This window comes from Geotrypetes seraphini, chromosome 17, assembly GCF_902459505.1.
Source record: "Geotrypetes seraphini chromosome 17, aGeoSer1.1, whole genome shotgun sequence".
NCBI lineage: Eukaryota > Metazoa > Chordata > Amphibia > Gymnophiona > Dermophiidae > Geotrypetes > Geotrypetes seraphini.
The window spans coordinates 20,556,387-20,578,809 of NC_047100.1; the positions used below are offsets into that span (position 1 = coordinate 20,556,387).

At 42.3% G+C, this 22,423-nt stretch overlaps 1 protein-coding gene across 3 annotated transcripts in view; it reads left to right on the top strand.

Moving 5' to 3' along the window:
• The window catches only part of PTPRG (protein tyrosine phosphatase receptor type G), a 720,636-nt gene that overhangs the window by 581,117 nt on the left and 117,096 nt on the right, over positions 1-22,423 (top strand). For 2 of the 3 annotated variants that reach the window (XM_033925774.1, XM_033925772.1), the window contains one exon: positions 1,866-1,998. In XM_033925774.1, coding sequence (XP_033781665.1) covers positions 1,866-1,998 — 133 coding nt within the window. The remainder of the gene's footprint in view (positions 1-1,865; positions 1,999-22,423) is intronic. The other variant, XM_033925773.1, reaches the window with a different exon arrangement.

Here is a 22,423-nt window from a genome sequence, read left to right on the forward strand (position 1 = left end):
TGCTTAGTCATTGTCAGATTATAGACTATAATTCCACTTATGTGTGTGACCCAGTAAGGCTATTCTTATGTTCTTAAATATTGAGCAGCAATGCAGTTGGAGGACTCTCGTTCAATTTAGAGGAAGCAGTTGTAAGCACTTATTGCAGCTTATTAATAGGACCCCTAATTTTCAGAATCATTTTTTTGAATAAACCTGCAGAAATTATTTTTCTAAATCTGAGTTCTCAATATACAGTTAAATGTATTTGCATGTTGAGCAGAGACACTTCTGTGAGTGGAGTTTACACCCATACTTTTAAATACTTGAACCCTAAAGAAATATGTATACAAAACAGAAGGTGTCACTCTTAAGTGCATAGTTCTCCTGGGGTAAATTTCAAAATGGAAGTGTGCATGTACTTTTGCTTCAAAAATTCAGTCTGCTCTGCTTAGAAAAAACTGTGCATGGACTTTTTACCTGTGTGCAAAATTATAAAATTACCCCTTGCATCTATAACATGTGTAGTTAAATGTGTAATTTTTTTGGGCAAGAGATGGAGGCTTTACATGTTTTGAGATAGTGCTGCTGTCTCTTCCTTGAGTTGGCACTAGAGCATGACATGGGGACAATTTTTCCCCCGTCCCGGCAGGACCCGTCTTTGCAAATTTTGTCCCTGTCCCTGCCTCATTCCTGTAAGCTCTGCCTTAACCGCACAAGCCTCGAACACTTAAGATTTTAAAGTATTTGAGGCTTGTGCAGACGAGGACGGAGCTTAGGCATTGGTGGAATGAGGCATTATGACATCACAATCTGAGCTCTAGAATGTTGCAACTTGTGATTTTAAAGCGTTTGAGGCTTGTGCAGATGAGGACGGAGCTTAGGCATTGGTGGAATGAGGCATTATGACATCACAATCTGAGCTCTAGAATGTTGCTACTTATGATTTTAAAGTGTTTGAAGCTTGTGCAGACGAGGATGGAGCTTGCAGGAATGGGGCAGGGACAGGAAAAGAACTCACAGGGATGGGAAAATGAGTTCCCGCGGGGACGGGGAAAAATTTATCCCCGTATCATTCTGTAGTCAGCATTGTACATGATAATTTCCCCTCTACAGGCATCAGGCTGGTTAGCACCTTGGCCAGACTCGTCTGCTAAAGGGCAGACCTTCATCAGCTGAGCACTGGCCTAGATTTTTAAGAGCAAAAGGGATTTCTTGCTGTGCTAGCAAAAGCCTACAGCCTTGCTCCATTTCAATCTGTCCAACCAAAGCATTCACAATTAACCTTTGCATTCATACTGTTTGAATTTTATTCCGGTCTGTGCAGGAGCATAATCTAAATGTTATTAAAACAGACTGTGGCCTCATATATTATGTGACATCCAGAGGCTCCTATTATCTAAGTACATTGCTTTCCTACTGAGAAAAGGCAATTGTGTTCTCCTGGTAAGGATTTGCTGTTATCGCAGAAGATCTGATAATGCATTACAGAATGTGGGCATGGAACTGCACAGGTAAGATGGCACATGGGCAATGGTAAACGGTAGTCTATTTCTGTAGTTCAGTCTTTCGTGTAGAATTTCAGCTATTATTCTTTGACCAACCCCCCTCCGCAGGGCCATCATGCTTTCCTGATGGTCCTGCTGTCTTTGGCTCACCACGTCTCAGAAAATGAATCCTTTTAAGTGTCTAGCTACTGTGTGTTCTTTCCCTTATGTCTGGCATGGTATTTTAGAAATACGATCTATTTTTTTTTGTTGTGAGCGTAAAGAGTTTTAATGAAATGTTATATGAAGTACTTCTAATCTGTTAATAGAAAAGTGCTATGTTTCTCAGCCACCTGTATTTTACAGATCTCTTTAATTTTTTTTGCATTTGCCACACAGCAGATGAGAACAGCTCCAGCATGGTGAGCCGCGCTTCCACTGGCAAGATGGAGTGGATCATTCCATTAATTATTGTCTCTTCCCTGACCTTTGTGTGTCTCATTCTCCTGATTGCTGTGCTGGTGTACTGGAGGTGAGCTTGTTTTCCATTCATGATTTTTTTTCCTTTTCTTGTAAGAATATTTTCAACGTGCTCTTCCGCTTTTTAGTACGTCATTGCCCGACTTAATGCTGGTAAACTATCAATGGCTTTCAACGTAGTCCTCAAGGACCCACCTGACCAGTCTGGTTTTCAGGGTATCCATAAAGAAAGAGCATGTTCCACTCTCTTGGTATTTGAATCTCTCTCTCGACTCGCCAGGTAGTCGAGGAGGACTGGGTTGGAAACCACCAAGCTAGGTCATTTCTTTAGATGTCTCGTCGTGGCAGTTTCCAGTTTTACAGTGCCTGGATTCATTTTTCATTTGTGTGAGGAATGTATAAATCAGGACAAGACATGTAATAGGCTTTAAGAACTACTTTTATGTTGACTCTCATATTGACTCTTTGACAGTTGTCGTCCTTGTACAAAGTGGTCTCTGGAGCAGAGATAATTGACTGTGCAAACATTTAAGACTAATGTATGCCAATGGTATACTAGTACAGGGGTCGACAACTTGCAGCTTGTGAGCCATATCCGTCTCTTCTGCCATGTGGCTGTGTCTCTCCAAGCCCTGACCCTTTAATCTCCCTTCCAACCCCACAGTTCCCCACCCCGGACCTTCTTAGATATCTGGTGGTTCAGCAGGGGGGTTTTCATGGCAGGAGCGTGGCCCTCTCACTCCTGCCTTCTAAAATGGCTGCCGAGGCCTCTCAAGGCAGCTCGTGGTACTATAGAAGATGCTGCAAGCAGCCGAGAATAGTGATGACAGCCTTTATAGAAGACAGCCACATGGAGACTTGAGCAAGAGGGCTGTGCTTCTGCCAAGAAGACCCCGCTGAACCACTGGGTACCTCGGTAGGACCGGGGGTGGGTGGGAGGGTTTCGTGGGATTGGGAGGGAAATTAAAATGTCGGGGCCTGTAGAGGGAAGAGAACCTTGGCTATGAATTGTTGAAGTGGGACGGGCAAAGAGGGAGGGAAGAGAGGTGCAGGGGGTTGGAAGGAAGAAAGAGGGGAGAGAAGCTAGACCTTGGGGAGGTCCTGGAATATCTCAAACTCCATTCTCTACTCCTTTTGGTTCTTTGTAAATCTTGGTTCAAATTTTTAGGATATTTGGCTGTTTTCTTTAAAAAAGGTTGCTAATCCCTGTATTAGAACATATCAGATACATTTTATGATTCTGTCATTTTACCTCTTGTCTGCCAATCATCTACAGTTTTTATTTTTTTCTTATTTAATGTTTCCTTTATTGGTCAAGGTGCAGATCAATAAATCATCATGGTACAATAAGCTACTAATTATCCAATCTACAAATATAAACTGAAAAGAATAGCAAGCACAACCCTTCAACCAGGGGTTTTAATAGAATAATTCACTGAATGACTGTAACCTCAGTTCTCATCATATAGTATGTTTCAAAGATGGAATCTGTTTTAGGGCTCCTCAAAATTTTAGTTGTCATCTCACATTAGTAACAGATTTAGAAATTAAACTGGGCTACTCTGTTGATTTTTGATAGATATGACTATGTTACTATGTTATTCAACTTTTATCTAGTGATGTGGAAACTGGAGTTCATCTGCAAAATATCTGTCTTCAACTGATATTAAATGAATTTCAAGAGTATAATCTTGACACTACCACCACTAGGGAAATGTATTAGTCTATAGAGAGAAACTTAGCTTTGTGACGTATGCATGAGTTTCTGTTTCTGTACCAAAGAGTCTTCTTGATTTTTTTTCTTAGTACAGGTCTGATTTGTTTTGTATAGGTTCTGAAGATTTATGAATAATCCTAAAATTGTTTTCAAAATGTAGATAGTCTAGTCTTTTTGGTGCCTGTCGAACAGTTTGGACATTTAAGCTATACATCTAATCCTACAGTACAGTAGCATACCTAGGGTATGTGGCTTCTGGGGCCGATCATTTTTTAACACCTCTCTCCCCCTTCTCCCCCTCTCCCCCCCCCCCCCCCCCCGCTTTGTACTTAAAAAAAAAAAATCATTTAGCCCAGGCCCAGCATGTTCTCACCCTTCTCACCTGGCCGGACTAATGTCGCCTTTACCTTCCGTCAAGCAGAAAAAACTGCCAGCCTAGGCAGTGATTCAGCGATGTTGCCCGCAGCTCCCCTTTCTGCTTTCCATCTGCCGCGGTCCACCTGGGCGGAAAGAGGAAGTTGCATCATTTGAGAAAGACCAGGCAGATGCAGAAAGCAGAGCCCCAGGAAGCATCACTTGCTGAGGCTGGCAGTTTATTCAGCTTGACGGAAGGTTAAAGGCATCATCGGGTGAGAACATGCTGGGCCATGGGGACCACCCATAGGCTTGGGGCCAGGCTGTGAGAAGGGGAAGTTCCCGGACCATGATTTCAAGGCCGGGAACACCCCCCTCATTCTTGCATCCATGGTGGTCCACCCTCTCCCCGCCCTTAGTATGCCACTGCTACAGTAGCTAGGGTAATGAGACCATTGAAGAATAGCAATTTAAGATTAATGCACAGTTATGGAGTAGATTTATTTAACCAAAAATTGCAGTCAGAAGAGCAATGCAATTAAAAATGGCCTCATCAATTTTGGTTTGGGGAAAAACCACCCTAGCTATTCCCCTAGTGATGAATGGCATCGTGGCTTCAGAAAATGTAGGAAGAATTTAATCTTTCAGACACAGGGAAGATAAGATATTCAAGACAGTGCTTCTGTACAGTTGAGTGTGTAACTCCTCCATTATATAGTTTGTATAGGGATATCTGGTTCTTTTGGATTTCATAGTTGCCTGATGACAAAAACCACCGGCAGGTGAAAATTCATAATCTGCTGTCAGCGTTTTTTTTTTTTTCTTCAATGCCAGTCACGGCGTTTAAAGCTATACCCAGATTTTCAGTACTAATACTGTCTAGATATTTGTGTTTAAAATCTGGATATAGAGATGTTCACCACCATATTGGAGGTGCTCAGTAACACAGTAGATGACGACAGGTAAAAGACCTGTACACGCCACCCAATTTGCCTAATAAGATAAACTGATAGCGTAAGGAATGATGCATATTTGACCTTGATTTGTCCTTGCCATTTTCAGGGCATAGACTGGTAGAAGTCAGCTCATCACTGGCCTTGTACTCCAACAACTGAAGTTGTCATGAGAGCCACACTCCAGCCCATCCAAATTTGTCCAGCCATGATCAAGACACAGACCATAGAAATCCACCTAACATTGTCTTCATTTCCCAGTCAATTGCGTAGTAAGTGGGGGGGTCCATCCCAAGTGCCATCTTAGTGAGGGCGCAGGCATCGTCCGCCCCTCCTCCCGTTCCTTTCCTGCCCCCAACCTGCTGTTGTGCCAGTGTTGGCTCTTCCTCTGAACAACCTTCTGAGTAAGGGTAATAATGCGTTGGTGCTTCAGTTTGATCTGAGCAGCGCTTTCTATCTAGTTGACCATGGTAAATTGCTTGAGTTCTTGGATTCTTTAGGAATCCAAGGTAAAGTACTCTCATGGTTTAAAGCAGTGGTTCTCAACCTGTGGGTCGCAACCCCTTTGCCTAAGACCATTGGAAAACACATATTTCCGATGGTCTTAGGCAATGTTCTTCAACTGCTGGTCCATGGACCGGTGCCGGTCCGTAGGGCCGGCACGTCCATGGGGCCCAAGACAGCGTTCTTCAGCCGCCAGTCCATGGTACGATCAACGTGCCGTCTTCGGGCCGGCTCCCTGAGTGCTGCAGTGCACAAAGCTGTGGGAAAAGGCTCCTACGTGCGGCCTGCTCCTGAACTACGCCTAGGAAGTGACGTCAAAAGAAGAGCTGACGCAACAGCAGTTTGGGGGTTGCTGCTCATGCAAGGAATGTTACAGAGGTACGGGGGAAGGGAAGCGGCACACGACAGAAGAGGGGTGGAGGTTGGAGAGTGGAGAAGAGGACGGGGGAGGGGCTGTTCCCAGTTATTGGAGTTGCCATCTAAGCACTAGTTCCATTCGTTCCCTACAGGATTCCACTGCCTGAGGTACAAACTTGGAGCCCTTTTACTAAACTGTGGTAAAAAAGCGGCCTTAGCACATGCTTACCTGGGTCATTTTCATGTGCGAAGGCTATTTTTGCCGCATGGGTAAAATGGCCGAGTGGTCTGGGTTGTTTTGGGTTTTTTTTTAAGTTAATGGCCATGCGTTAGTTTTCCCATTAGCATTAGTGCACTTATCCAACACCTGTTTTGCTAAAGCATGGGCTCACATGTCAAGCACACGCTAACCGATTAGCGTACAGCAATGTAGCTGCGCTGATTAGTTCAGAACATGCCTACTCTCTGCCTCCCGACCCACCCCAGCACTAAAAACTTGTTTATACTTTTAGGGCATGCACATGCAAAAATTACTGCAGGTTGCCCGAGCGCACCCCGCGATAAACATACTTTTGCTGTGTTCGTAGTGTATTTTTGAGTGCCAGCTTGCTTAATCACTGCCTTCTGATAAATCTTTCTTTCCACGTCCTACATTGTGCACAGAATAAAGGGGAAAAGAGTATATTAAGGAAACATTATCATTTCCCAGTTTTAGCCAACAGCAACCTTCAAATGAAAACTAAATTATAGCCATTTTTCATTTCCAACTAGCTAGGGAGATTAATGCAGCGGTTGAGAGATTGTTTTATACTTTTTTTTTTATGTTTTATTTTTATGTTTATTTGCACTGGGTACATTAATTCACCTTTGAATTGTCACAGTGCTTAACGCGGTGTGATGGAAGGCGAAACAGGTAGGTTGTGAAATCAAGCTGTTTATACAGCGCTAATGTGTTTACAATTCGGACGAGAATTTTAGGGCAACACAGCTGCTGCTGTTCAGAGTGTGGGGCCAGGCTTGCGATGGCTTTTTGAGAGGTAGGTGATGAAGTGTGCCACTTTCCACCATCTTAATAGGTGTTTCAAATGAGGCCGTTTCCTGCATACGACAGGTTATGAGCTGTTGCAGGCACTTTTTCAAGGGCCTTCCCTGCTTTGATCCTATTTGTCGAGACTGCTAAACACCACAACCTACTTCAGTGTTCTTTAGGGAAAAGTGAATGTTGCCATTAAAGTGCAAATTTTTAACATATTTGAAATGCAAATTGGCCATTTAGTATAATGAGGATGAAAGCTGTTTCCAGGTGACTTTAAGCACTTCTAGGCCTGAGCTAATTTACAGAGCTGTCATCAGTATAAAGGTTCCTTAGTAGTGTGGTACCCGCTCCTACCATTTGTTTTCTAGTAATTCCATATCGCACATGTTTGCAAGGCCTCTGGTCATCTGCGATCCCACGTCCAGCTCTTACCTGCAGAATTCCTAGCCCCTACTGAAGACTGAGGCTAGGATGAGCCAGAAGGAGCAGAGGCAAATCCTTTCTATGTGCCTCTCCATACTGATGAAAGAAGAAAATGCAGAAACAGTGTTCAGGTCCTGAGTATCCCATTTTAAACTCTACTCAACTCCAGCGTCTTCAAAACAGCCCCCCGGAGATGCTGTTGGGAAGGAGAATATAAGAACCTAAGCGTAGCCATACAGTCTCAAATTTCCATGCTACTAATCCAAGGGACAGCACTTGAGGGGATTTCAGCCGGGTTACCCTGCTCCTGCCTCTTCCCCCTTCCTGACAAACCGCAGTTTGAATCCATGGTAAATTTTCCGCTAAGAGTTTATTGTAGGCCACAGCATGGTTACATAACAATAAGCAATACAGTTATTATCACCAACATACAACTTAATTCCTCTATAGGTATAATTATTTATCTATCACTAATCTAGACCCGGGAGGCCACACTATTGCACAAAGCAGGGGAAAACTGTGGTCGCTGCCATTTACATTAGTCATTTCAGAACGTGTAGCTGATTGTATAGGAGTAATCTGAGGAAAAACTTTTTTCAGAAAGGGTAGTATATGTGTGGAACAGTCTCCCGGAAGAGGTGGTGGAAACAGAGACTGTGTCTGAATTCAAGAGGGCCTGGGATAGCCACATGGGATCTCTCAGAGAGAGAAAGAGATAATGGTTACTGTGGATGGGCCGACTGGATGGGCCATTTGGCCTTTATCTGCTGTCGTGTTTCTGGTAGGCACTGCCGTTCAAACCTTGCTCCACTCCCGCTTGGCCCGAGCCACCGTCCAATGATCTCGAGCCCCGCTGACTGCTCCTACCCACTTTTGCCAGTCAAGCGAATGGGTACCGCAGGGCACTTCTCGGGTGTGTGTCCCTCCGTCCAAGAGGGGTTTCTCATTAGCCATCTAGGAGTAGAAGCCCTCACTTTAGAGTGGCCCAAATCCTAGTCCCCTTCCTCCTACATGGATCCCCCTCCGCTCATCTCATGGCCCCCGGGTCACCAATCCTGCCTGCTGCGACGAGCTCGGCTGCTGCCCTGGAGGTTACGCCGGCAGTGCACTGACTACGGGCGGTAGGACGGGTATCCTTTTCCGGTGGGCCGCTGAAAAGATAGGAGAAGACCTAATTTTTAAAAACCTGCATCTTAGCAATACATCCAAATCTGGGCAGCAGATATACAATCCAGTGGATCGCTTGTAAAATACTGTAAACTATACGTGTCGCATTTAGATGCCTGTAGTTGTGCCAGATCTTTGGCTGCTGAACTGCAGGAGCATAAATATAAGGGGCACCGATGCAGGTTTATGCATACGTATTAAACCGGAATCTACAGGCCCAGAAGCCAATATAGAATGCACATTTAGTAACTTATCTCTCCAGTGTGCTTGTCAAATTGCTTTTGTGGTGCCATCACAACCAGATGATTTGACACAAATATACTAAAGCAATTTTTCCATGGCATGCTGTGAGCAAAATGCTTGAACTACTGATGCAAGACATCATTTGTCTCAGGTGATCCAGGACATTCCAGTCCAGAGCATACACCCCTTTCAAGAAACACTTAATGAATTCCCAAAAGTCATCTTAGAATGCTGAGAAAAAGTTTGTGAACTGCACAGTATGGCCTGCATTTGATATACTTAACCAAAATCCAGACGAGGGAATGAATAAATAATTCACATAAAAAGTTGTATTATGATCAACAAAATGTCAGTCGTGAGTATGTTAAAAAAAAAAAAAAAGGTAGAAGAATCCTTTGGCGCCTCCATGGGCAGCAGTAAACTTCAAGTGAGCATTTCCTTAAGTGTTGAAAAGTGTCTCGCATCATTGTTGAGGAATTTTGGACCATTCTTCCCTGTGCTTGAGGGCTTCCTTTCCCTGAATGAACTGCTTGCACCGAGTCTTAACCAAAATTTTTCTGCAGAAGTTAGGTCAAGATTTTGGCTTGGCCCTTCCAAAGCATGAAATCTCTCCCTTCATTATCCTGCAGTAGATTGGACTGAATGTTGATGAATGCCGTCTTTCTACTTCACACACTTTTGAGAGATAAGTTATGACTTGGAACAGAATTTATGGGTCCGTCAGTGATGACAATAAAGACATGAATATATAGGCTGTGTTCCAAATAATCAAATAATTGCTGTAGCTCAAAATTCAAAATAAATAATACTAAAGAGTTTTCATGGGGACCATCATCACACTCCCCTGTCCTCTATGAAATGTGTTATAATTCAAACGTCAAAATTAGGTTGGAGCCGGGCACTTATCTAAATGGCAGCAGGCACTCAAATGCCCCAACTTGGAATTGATGGTCACAATCAGGGCTGCCCAAGTCCGGTCCTCGAGATCTACTGGCAGGCCAGGTTTTCAGGATATCCACAATGAATATGCATGAGAGAGATTTGCCTGCACCGCCTTCTTGGTGTGCAAATCTCTCTCATGCGTGTTCATTGTGGATATCCTGAAAACCTGGCCTACCAGTAGATATCGAGGACCGGACTTGGGCAGCCCTGATTGTGACCATCAATTCCAAGTTGGGGCGTTTGAGTACCTGCTGCCATTCAGATAAGTGCCCGGCTCCAACCTAATTTTGACGTTTGAATTATAACACATTTCATAGAGGACAGGGGAGTGTGATGATGGTCCCCATGAAAACTCTTTAGCGGCTCACATCCACAATTGTATGAGTATTATTTATTTTGAATTTTGAGCTACAGCAATTATTTGATTATTTGGAACACAGCCTATATATTCATGTCTTTATTGTGGTCATTTCATGTAGGATTTTGTTGATTTTAGACTCCTAAATATAGTGGCTGTCTGTCAGAGATAAGCCATCTAGGATCTGATGAAGCAAAGTAGCTCCACACTATGACAAGATGAAATTCTTACTTGTCATGCAATGTTTGATTTTTCAGTCAACACGTTTAGTGTAACCCAAAAAAGATCATTTTTTTATTTGTCTGTACGGAAAACCCAAGTCCCGCTCTTCTGTCGTGCACATAAGTTCTTCACCCCCTAAACTGTACCGTTCCCTCGGGTTTTTGCAGCCCAAATGCATGACCTTGCATTTCTTAGCATTAAATTTTAGCTGCCAAATTTCAGACCATTCTTCAAGCTTCGCCAGGTCTTTCTTCACGTTATTCACACCATCCTGGGTGTCTACTCTATCGTTTTGGTATCATCATTTGGTATGAGGGAAAAGGGAAGAGGAGAGGTGCCAGGGTTAGACTGTGTTCTAAAGATGACCACCATTGGTCGGCAAAACTGTTAATCCGGCAAATGTTTGGAACTGGGGTGCCGGAAAATTGGTGGCATACCTGCAGCCGGATGAAATATCACTAGGGGTCAGCCAGTGCCATTTTGAACCTGGCAGAAGAAGGAGCAACAGCAGCTGGGGATTGTTCCTGCCCCCATTAGACACCAGGAAGACACCCCCCCCTCCCTTAGGAATCATTGTCAAGGGATGAGGGTTCAAGGGTGATTGTGTCTTTGTCAGAGGGGTTTGGGGGTGTCCCGCGTTATTGTCATGGGGCTGTGGAGGTAGTTTGGGGGGTTGCTTCTGTCATTGTTAGATGTGTGGGGAAGGGGATGAGGGGAGGATCCATGCGCAGTTCCAAAAGGCTTCATCTATGCAGATTTTGGGGAGAGCAGGATGTTATTTTTCTCCACATAAAGCTTTACTGGATTTACAAAGAGCTTTTTGTATAGGACAAGGGGAATTTTGAATGAGCCAACCTGGACATCTTAATTCTTACCTAAATGATTTATATAAAATTGAGCTTTATTTGTCAAAAAACCTGGATAGTTTAATTTATACCTTTTCTATTGCATAATAAAATTTTTAAAATGGTTTCAATTAAAGAAAAAAAAAAAGTAATTATTTTGACAGGCTTTGATCTGGCTTTTTCAAACCCAAAGCAGCTGGCAAATGTTAATTCTGATATCCTGCAACTAGCATTCTTCCAACAGAGCAAAGATTAACCAAAACATCATTAAAAAAAAGGTTTACATTTGAGCTACTCAGAGTTAAGCAGGCTGATGGTAGTTGGCATTTAAAGATGGAGGTAAGCATGTATTGGCAGTTGAGGGGGGGGGGTCTTTGGGGGCTAAAACTCAATTTGTTGCAGAAGTATCAATTCACATTTAGGTCTGTAGTGGTTTACTCCCTTCTGTTAGCAACTGAAAGGAGCTTTTTCTGGTGTCCCCAGCTGTTCTTCATGGTTGGTGACATGTTTTATTTCTGTGCCTGAATGCTCCACACGGCGAAGTGCAGCTGTGTTCAGAGAGCGCTCTGCAACTTTTTATTGGGTAACTGTTTTCCCCAGTGGCTACTTCAGGCCTTTTCAAAACTCACAGGAGTTGTCAGTTGCTATGGTGATGGATCCCCCGCTGCGGAATTGGCCCTAAGATGCCTGTTTGGGCTTTTGAACAGACTAACTCATACTCATTAAAGGAAAACGAGAAAAGATTCACTCACTGAAGGCTGTTATTTTAAATGTGCTGGATGCTACTTGAAAGACAGGCTTGTATGCATGCCAAAGACACTAGAACAGCTTTTCCTTAGATGTGTACTTCCCTTTCTTTAAAGTTTTTGCTTAAATTAATGTTCTGTTTTCAGCGTACAGTTTTCTGATTTTCTTTTCTTCCACCTCACAGTTTTTTTTTTAACTAGTTAGTGTGGATGAATTTTTTCTTTTTTTTCAGGTTTCTAAATTGTTTTCTTTAATATAAATAAGAACTTACATTATTCTTTCATTTTTGTGATGCAGTGGTAAATGACACCCGGTGAGGGTAGTGTTCAAGTACTTTTCTCCATGTTCTCCAAGATTCGATAAAGGTTGTTCAAAGTTGAGTGCTTCATTGTGTGCACGGATCCCAGATATATGCATAAATATATTAGTCAATTAGGCACTGAGTTAATTGACAGTAATTAGGAGTTTTATGTGCATCTGCAATGCCCTATTCTATAATATGCGTGCCTAAATTTCATAATGCTCACCCTCAAAAAAATATAGATTGCATACATAATTTCATTTGCAAAAGCTTAAAAACAGATACAGACATTAGCATGGCTTCTACTTAATTTCAAATGGGGGTGTGCAGCTGCACAATACTGACCTCATTGTGAGATCATCAAAGTGCACCTGCAAGGTAGAATGCCACAATTAAAATACATGCTTGGATTTGAACCTCTGACCTCTGGAAGATGGGAACAGGGCTTTTATGTATTGAGCCACAGCAGCTTCCACTAATGTCTTTCTTCCTCACATCTGATATGATAGCTTAGGGATCTCCTAAGCTACGATCTTCTCATAGTAGGAACCCCCACAACTGAAAGCAAGCGGCTGAAGCTCAATGGGTAAAAGCCATGTTCTCATCTTCTAGAGGTCATGGGTTCAAATCCCAGCACATATTTTAATTGTGGCATTCTACCTTGCAGGTGCAACTTGATGATATCACAATGAGGTCAGCTTTGTGCAGCTGCACATCCCCATTTGCAATGAAGTAGAAGCCATGCTAAGGTCTGTATATGGGTTTTTTTTTTCCTGTTTGTAAGCTTTTGCAAATGAAGTTATGTATGTAATCTATATCATTTTCATGTGCTTTCAAGAATGAACTGATTGGAGCACTGTTTAGTCAGAAAAAAATGGTAGCAAGAAAACTAAAGCTGTGGGGTTTTTTTTTTCAGATGCTCTGCTTCAGTTAATGGATGTTTTCCTCTAATTAGCAAATAACATTGCTGTTTGTCCACAAAAATAGAAGGTTTTGCATGCAATATATATGTTTTAATGTGCCCTGTTTATGTGGTGCCTTATTAAATGTATTTTAAGCTTAATAAAGCAAAAATAAAAACCCACAGAGCTATTTAGCAGATTGCATTAAGGACATCCAAATTGTGCCTATGTTCCATCCATAGAACTCAGGTCTATCTGAAGCCCAAACTATGAACATAAGAATAGCCTTACTGGGTCAGACCAATGGTCCATCAAGCCCAGTAGCCCATTCTTACGGTGGTCAATCCAGGTCACTAGTACCTGTCCAAAACCCAAGGAATAGCAATATTCCATGCTACCGATACAGGGCAAGTAGTGGCTTCCCCCATGTCTTTCTCAATAACAGACTATGGACTTCTCCTCCAGGAACTTGTCCAAACCTTTCTTAAAACCAGCTACGCTGTCCGCTCTTACCACATCCTCTGGCAACGCATTCCAGAGCTTAACTATTCTCTGAGTAAAAAAAATATTTCCTCCTATTGGTTTTGAAAGTATTTCCTTGTAACTTCATCGAGTGTCCCCTAGTCTTTGTAATTTTTGACGGAGCGAAAAATCGATCCACTTGTAACAATTCTACTCCACTCAGGATTTTGTAGACTTCAATCATATCTCCCCTTAGCCACCTCTTTTTCAAGCTGAAGAGCCCTAACCATTTTAGCATTTCCTCATACAAGAGGAGTTTCATCCCCTTTATCATCTTGGTCGCTCTTCTTTGAACCTTTTCTAATACTCAAAAGTAGACCTGGTTTTCATTCGTCTACAATGTAGGCATGAGATGGACGCCTTAGGTCGCTCAGCATTGTGCAAATAAATCAAAGGACACCTATATTGAAGCCTCATCCATACCATTCCACGCCTATTTCGTTAGACGTAAGTTTTCCCAATGAGTGTCTATAAAATTGTGGATGCGCCTACAAAGTGATGTCCACATCCTTTGGATGTTCATGTGCCAATTATCGCTCGTTAAGACACTTAAATGGCTCATTAACCTCTTAATTTGGATGCTTAAGTCCTGCTCAGTGTTACGCGGGATTTAGGCACCCTTTATAGAATCGGGGCCTTAGTGCCCTTTCATGAATTCACCCCTAAATCAGTTATGTGTAGAACTGCAAACTAGTGCCAGTTAGTGCCAACTTTTCTCGAATTAAGTACTAATTTAGCACCATGTAGCTAATTATGTTCTATGTGTAACTGACCCTATTCTGTCTACCCAGCTTTCGGCACCATTTATAGATTTTGCATAAAAAGAATCAACTGAATCATTTAATTTCACATTCTGTAAAAATGAATGAAACTGTCCCCTTCAATGCTCCTAACCAGGCAATCAATTCAGCCTCAGCTCTAGTAACTGTTTTTACTAATAATGCCAGCCCAGCACAACCTGTGAGGCTGGCTGTGCTAATCTCATGGTGCCAACCCATGAGTTTTGGATAGGCTTTCTTGTGAAATTCCCCTCATACCGCCCCCCCCCCAAAAAAAAAATTTTTCTCCAAGGAGGTATGATTACATCAAGAAGAGCGCCTCCAGGAAATGGTTTCTGAGAATTTAAGCCCCGCCACCTGCATTCACAACGTCCTCCCTACACCTTTGTTTAATTACTTTTTCTTGTGACCTTAAGGAGCTCTCGCTTGATGGATGAGAATCAGTGGCAAGCTGCAAGACTCCCAATTAAAGTCAAATGAACAAACTACAGGTAATTTAGGAGTATCATTAGTATATGAGAGATTCCCCGTTCAAGAAAAAAGACAAAAGGCCCAGATATCAGCAGCTGCCGATCGTGTGTCAATCACGCGACGGTGCCACAGAGAGAATCGCGCCTCTGGGACAGAAAGGCACCAGAAATCTAGACCAGGGTTTTCCAGGCCTACATTTGCGGCGCCTATCTATTTCTGTGACTTGCGCCTACGCAGGCGCTTTATGATGCCTAACACCACTTCCAGCGTCAACTATGCCCATAATGACATTAAGTGCTGTAAGGCGCCTACATAAGCATAATTCTCATATCTTTTATTTAGGCACCGGCAGGCGCTTTATTTTTACTGTTTTTCTCCAAAATGTTGAAGCCACTAAGGGTTATCAGATTTGTTGAAGCAAAAAAAAAAAAGAAGACACTTGGCCCCAACCCATTCCACCCGTTCTGCCCCAGGCCCACGCCAACACAAACCTCGTCTCTACTTCCCTTTCATTCGGGCCACGTCTGGAGGGCCTCCGAGCATGCGCGGATGCGACACAATTACATCACATACATGCACATCATCACATTGCATCAACGCATGCTCGGAGACCTGCCAGACACTGCCCTGAGCTCTTTGAAAACCAGGATAAACTTCCGGGTTTTTTAAATCCATCAAGACACCTGGACAGTCTCCTAAAAAGAGGACATGTCTGGGTTAACCCGGACATCTAGTTTTCTTAGGCACATTGCCTTTATTGCTGCTAAGTCCATTGCATCAGTGTTCAAAGGCAATGTATGCAAGGCCCTGACATTTGAAAATAGCTGAAGGAAAGTATACCTACAGATTGAGAATGATATGGGCACAAAAGTTTCCCCGTTTCCCCATCCCGACGAGTTCTTTTCCTGTCCCTGCTCCATTCCTGCAAGCTCCATCCTCATCTGCACAAGCCTCAAACACTTTAAAATCATAAGTGTTCGAGGCTTGTGCGGTTAAGGCAGAGCTTACAGGAATGGGGCAGGGACAGGGACAGCAACAAAACTCACAGGGGCGGGGCGTGGAAATTGAGTTCCTACGGGGACAAATTTGTTTGCGTATCATTCTGTACCTTCAGATACATATACTCTGCGAGTGCTGTTTGGGCATACTTCTAAAACACGTTATTTCCGTCTCTACTCTAATCCCACCTCCAGAAATGTTTGCCTTGAAACTGAGTTAAATTACTTGCATTGTAAAGTAGTGAATGTACTTTTACTCAAGCAGTTTTCAAATAATCCTAAGTACAAATCAAAAGGGCCTACAGAATACCCACAGTAACTTGATAATATGTAAAGGGAAATGACACTTTTATAAAATTACTAATATTTAACAAAATTATTTACAAAAACACCAATTTTCAGCTTCCTATGAAATTTCAGATAATTTCTTTCTAAATGTATATCTAGCGGAAGAGAATTCCTTTTCAGTGCTACTTGATAAGGACTAGTCAAGGAAATTTTCTATTTCGGCAATAACAGCCGCACACTAATTTTCCCATTAGTATGCGGCCATTAGCACTTAAGCACTTACCGTAACCTATTTTATAGACAAGGGCTGGATTATATAAATGGCGCCCTGGATGGTCACCGCCACGTGCTGTAATTGGCTGCCTAGTGATGCGTAAAGTAGGTGTGGTTAAGAGCCAAGAAGAGATGCGGTCGACTTAGGTGTTGCTAGGTGTCCAAGTTAAGCACTGGTAAATTAGGCCCTGGAAGTAGGTACCTAATATACTGGCACCTACCTCCAAGATGTTAAGCACCCGCTAACTAATTTGCATTGAACACGCCCACTTTCTGTCCCCAGACCCATCCCCAGTGCCAAAAAAACAGCTATTTTTTAGTGTATGGGTGGTGCGCCTCACGATAGCACATTTTAATCTGTGGTAAACCCGCATTAGTGCTTAATAAAAGGCCCCTTAATCTGGTACTAATTCATAAAGATTTTTCAAAACAAAAATTCAAAATGAGATTTTTATAGGCAGCCAATGTAGTTTACATAGGGTGTCATATAATTTTCATAGGCCATTTCCTTTGTTAAAGAGTTTTGGCCTTTGTGTTTTCTTTCAGACTGTATTTTTTTATATATATTTTTTTTTTCCTTTGTAAAGTAACATTATCAGAGGGAATATACTTCTAAGTGAGTGCTCATATTTGTATAATACAGGTCCTTTATCCAAAATTCCAAAACTGGAAAGCTCCAAAATCTGAAATTTTTTGTAACATAGTTGCATTACTAATATGTACTTTAAAAAACCTCACTTTCAGCATCAAAAGTGAAACCTGGCCCCAAAGTCACTTCAAAGTTCAGTTCCTTCATCTTACCTCACACTGGTGTATCTCTGAGGTGTCACTAGTGACCACAGCAACTCGCACTCGTCACCCACTGCATCCCCCGCACACCCACTTCCAGCCAGGAAAGAAAAGAGGAAGTGGTGTCAGCAAGGCAGGAGGTGGCAGGCAGGACCACAGCAGGTGACAATCACAAATCACGATGGCCACATCATTCCAAAATCTGAAATGTCTCTGGTCCTGAGCATTTTGAATAAAGGATCTTGTCCCTGTACTACAAAATGTATACAGTACTTTCAGACACATATAATGAAGAGTCCCTGCCCCTTAGATATCACAATCTAGTCAAGATAAATGTTCTTCAGTTTATCGATATCTCATTTAGCTCTCAGTGCAGGGATTCTCCATCATCTTGAGCTGAATGTCATAAGATTTCTTCCAGAATTCAAAATTATTCATTGTTAGCAATCTGATTATCACCTACATTTATGTGATGTCAAGGAATATTAATGCATAACTGGGAATATGGAATCTATAATTTTTTAATTACTGATTTACAAGCTGGGCACCAGCAGATACCATATTTGTATGCATATAATGTGCCATGCATATCAAGTGCGCAAAGTGCATGTCTGTGTAAAATTAAACTAATATAACACAAGTCACATGCAAAATCCCTGTTTATTTTTCTAAGATGTACTAATTGCAAAATTAGCTTATTTGTTGTTGTTTTTAAGTTCAATCATCTCTATTGGCATTTCCATTTTATCACATATAGCGCTCCTTTTACAAAGACGCGCTAGGGCCTTAACACGTGGAATAGCGTGTGCTAAATTGTCGTGTGCGCTAGCCGCTACCGCCTCCTTTTGAGCAGGCGGTAGATTTCCAACTAGCGCGCGATGAAACCGCTAGAACGGCTTTGTAAAAGGAGCCCATAGTGAATCATTTTTAAGGCTTTTTATTTTTAGGTTCTTGCAGGTGTTATTACTGCATAAAATTAAAAAGAAATGGCATAACAAACAAATCAATAAATTTTGCAAATAGCACATCTTGGTAAAAATATACCCGTATGGGGGGGGGAGTCTGCACAATTGGTAAAACTACATATAATACTCCTGGTGGATTTCTGCGCCCCAAAATTTGAAATTTAGGGCCAAAAAAATCCAAATTCTGTACATAAAGGCCATCTTTTCCTATCGGCCTCTTTTACAAAGCCGCACTAGCGGCTGCTCTGCGCTAGCGTCCCCAAAGCCCATAAAGAATTAAAGGGCTTCGGGGGTGTTTCCGCACGGCAGCTGCTAGCACGGCTTTGTAAATGAGGCCGTATGCCACAGTAGAGGCCTCTACCATGGCCTGGGGTGCTAAATGCTCCAATACTCATAGGAATTCTATGAGTATTGGAGCAGCGTCGAAGTATTTAGCGCTCTGGGCCACAGTAGAATCCTCTACCATGACTTAGTAAAAGGGAGGGAAATTTTGAAAATTCTGCAAGTTTATTTAAACAATATTTTTGCTAATTATTATTCAGAATTTCAGTACAATTCAGTATTTTCATTAAATTACTCGAGAAAACAAAGAGCCTTCAAGTTTTTCTCATTTAGGCCTCCTTTTATGAAGCCGCACTAGGCATTTTTATCGCTGGCCACAGCAGTATTAGCTCCGACGCTCATAGGAATTCTATGAGAATCAAAGCTTTTACCACCACAGCCAGTGATTTAAAAAAAAAAAAAAGCCTAACACGTCTTCATAAAAGGGGGGGGGGGGGATTAGTGACTGTCTTCTAAGCAGCACTTTTGTAAAAGCCCACCTTAGTAAAGTTTGGTTGGTCCATTTTCCTAGTTCTTCACTTTGCCTTTATGTTATTGAAAAACATTCCTGAAAGCTGAATTTAAAAAATCCTTTTTTTATCTTTTGTTATCTGAGCAGTTCATTTTTCCATTCACTTAGGTCCCAGATCCTTTTTTCTGCTTTTCATTGTTTTTGTTTGTTATTTTCATAACTGTCTTCCTATGCCTGTCCATTTTACATTTTGTCCCTATCTGTCCTGTCCAGCATCTGTCCCCCCGTCTCTATCCTGAGCTTCTCCCCTCTTGTGTCCCTCGCCACTTCCCAACATCCATTTATCCCACCCTCAGAATCACCCCTTTTCAAGCAATGTCCCTGTGTCTAACAGTCTTTCTATGCTCCTGTCTCAATGCTCTCTCCCCATCAAGCATTCTTCTCTATGTCTGTCCCTCTTTCTGCTCAGTATTGCTTCATTGTCTGTCTCTCTGCTCAGTCCCCATCTAGGATCTCTTCTCTATGTTTCTGTACCTTTCACTGTGCAGGATCTTCCACCCCTGAGCCAGCCTCTCCACAAATCTGTATCTCATTCATCCCTCTCACTCCTGCCCCCTCTCCCCCAGCCTGCATCTGTCTCACTCCTACCACCCACCCCAGCCTGTATCTCTTTCACTCCTGTCCCCCCAGCCAGCATCTCTCTTGCTCCTCTTCCCCCCCCTCCCCGGCCAGCATCTCTCTCACTCTTGCTCCCCCCCCCCCAGCCAGCATCTCTTCCCCCCACCCTCAGCCAGTATCTCTGTCACTCCTGGCCCCCCTTGCCAACATCTCTCTAACTTCTTCCCCCTCCCCCCAGCCAACATATCTAACTCCCCCAATTAATGGCACCCTGCTGCTAGCTTTGCAGGCTTCCCTCTACCACAATCCTGCCAAAGAAAGAGGAAGTGACATCTTCGAAGGCAGGGCCACGGTAGAAGGAAGCCTGCAGAGTCCACACAGGCTGGCCAAAGTTGTTGGTAGTAGTGATTTGGAGAGGGAGTATGACCCGATACCAATACGCAGACTTCGGGTAATTATGCATCCCTGGGGAATTCTGCACAAATTGGAGTAATATGGTAATTTGTTGGTATCTCGTTATAGAATGTAGAAGGTAAAATCTCATTCACTGTGCTAATAGTAAATGTAGGCGTCTCAGTGGGGGTCAGATTAGGGCATAGGCAAACTAAGCCCATGCCTAAGGTCCATTTAGGGCAGCCGTGTCAGATATGCTCAGAACTCAGGAGGCTAGATTGCCTTTCTAAACTGTTGCAGGATTTTCAAGGAGAAAGGAAGCAGTCGCCAGCAAACAGACAAAGGGCTCTGCAAGCTTATATGTCTCTGCAGTTCAGCACATATTATATTAATTGGCTCATTCCTTAGGAATGAAAGACCTACCTTCAATTATCTATCATACAATGCATTTATCTGCTTTTAAAAAAACAAACAGCATCATCATCTCCTCTGCCTTTTATTGCAGCCAAAATTGGAATGATCAGACACAGCTTATTCACTTCCATCCACTGCACATATAAAACTGCAGTGCTTTTGATCTTGGTGCCCTGAAAGCATGTTTATCGAGACCAGCATATAAGTGTTGAAGAACTGAACTGGGGCATGGATATGTTCCAGCATTATATGCACTGTTCATTTCTTCAACACCTCCTCTAGATATATTGGAGAGGCTTATTTCTGGGTACCTGACCAGTAGGCCATTTTCATTCATCATTTGCCATGGACAAAAACTTGTCATAATTAATGCATGGATGATGCAAGAGTAAGGCATCATTTCTGCTAAATATTTCTATGCATAAGATTTTAATGTTCCAGGGAGCAAAGGTTGTTCGTTAGATTCTGACAGTGAGTGGTACATTGCAAGAGGGCAGTAGAAGAAATTATTACTAAAATGGAACAGATCAATATATTTCTATAATAGTACTAGATAGAGAATGACACGGGGACAAATTTTTCCCCATTCCCATGGAAACTCATTTTCCCGACCCTGCTTCATTCCTGAAAGATCTGTCCTCATCTGCACAAGCCTTTAACACTTTAAAATCATAAGTGTTTGAGGGTTGTGGGATTAAGGCAGAGTTTATAGGAATGAGACAGGGACAGCGACAAAACTCATGGGAGTGGGATGGGGAAATTGAGTTCCTGCGGGGACAGGGAAAAAATTGGCCCCGTGTCATTCTCTAGTACTAGATATCTTGTACCTTTTTAGTTTTCTTCCTTAATTTGGTGTCAACTAAGGCTGTATACTGTGGCAAGTAGGAGACCTGAACTAGATTCTAAGCAGACAAACCTGCTTGCTCCAGTTGACTATAGCTTGGCCCCCTACTGAAATAGGCTTGTGATAACACGAGCAGGTGTGGTCTAAGAAACCTTCACAAACACAAGGACTCAGTTTAAAGTGAGCAAAAATGTTTTTAATAGTGTGATTCAAACAGAAAACATTTACAGTCTGTTCCTCTGTGCACCAAATAAAAGGGGTCTGGTTTTCTGCCAGACTACGGGGAATTCACAGGGTGCACAGGAAATAAAAATAAATGTGGGTGATAACACCCAGGTGAAAGGCTTGGTTCCTGTCAAGCCGTCAAGATCTAGAGTACCTGTAATCAGTCAAGAACCTTTGCCTGCCTTGGCCATTCATCTAGTACTTGTCCCTGAGCAGTGTTTACATGCTCTGGAAGCCTGTTCCTTCCTTCCCTGGGCCTCCCTGATTCTAGGTAAGAGCACTTGGTGTTTTATTTAAAATAAATTAATAAATAAATATTTTAAATAGAAGAAGGTAGAACCAATATTGTTCTATAATGATAGCTCATCACTGAGCAATGAGCAGCATTAGAGTTATCCTTAATAGGAAATAACGGTGACAAATCAGTCAGTAGAAGACATAGCATTAGCGCCAGTCTGTGAGTGTGACTCAAATAGGGAAATAATGAAAGCCCTCCAGAATATAACCCAATCAAAATCCAAAAGTGAGACATATTTTTTTTTAAAACCCAATAATTGACATTTTGAGTGTTTCTTTAATGTCGTTAGAATTCCTAAAGTAAAGAGATCACAGATAGGCAACAATATCTGGAAAAGTTAAAAGAAGCAGAGAAAGCAATCAGGAAAGTGAGCATGCAAATGGAAGAAAAAATAGCTAATGAGGGAGGGACAGTATTTTTGTAGATACGTTCGTAGATACGTACTTCAAAGGAAAAAGTGTAATAATGGCATTATTGAAAAAGGAAGGTGAGGAATGCATAGAGACTGATGAAGCAAAGCAGAATTGCTTAATAAATATATCTGTTCATTGTGTTTATAGATGAAAAATTGGGAGTTGAACCACAGAAAACAAATGCAAAGAGGTGGAAATCAAGTTGATCTTGAACATGTGTTCAGAAGACTATATTCACCTGGCTAACTTGGGGTTGCTTGGGATACATGGAAGGGTCTGTTTTATTTGTTTATTCAGTTTTCTATACCAGGGGTGTCAAATGT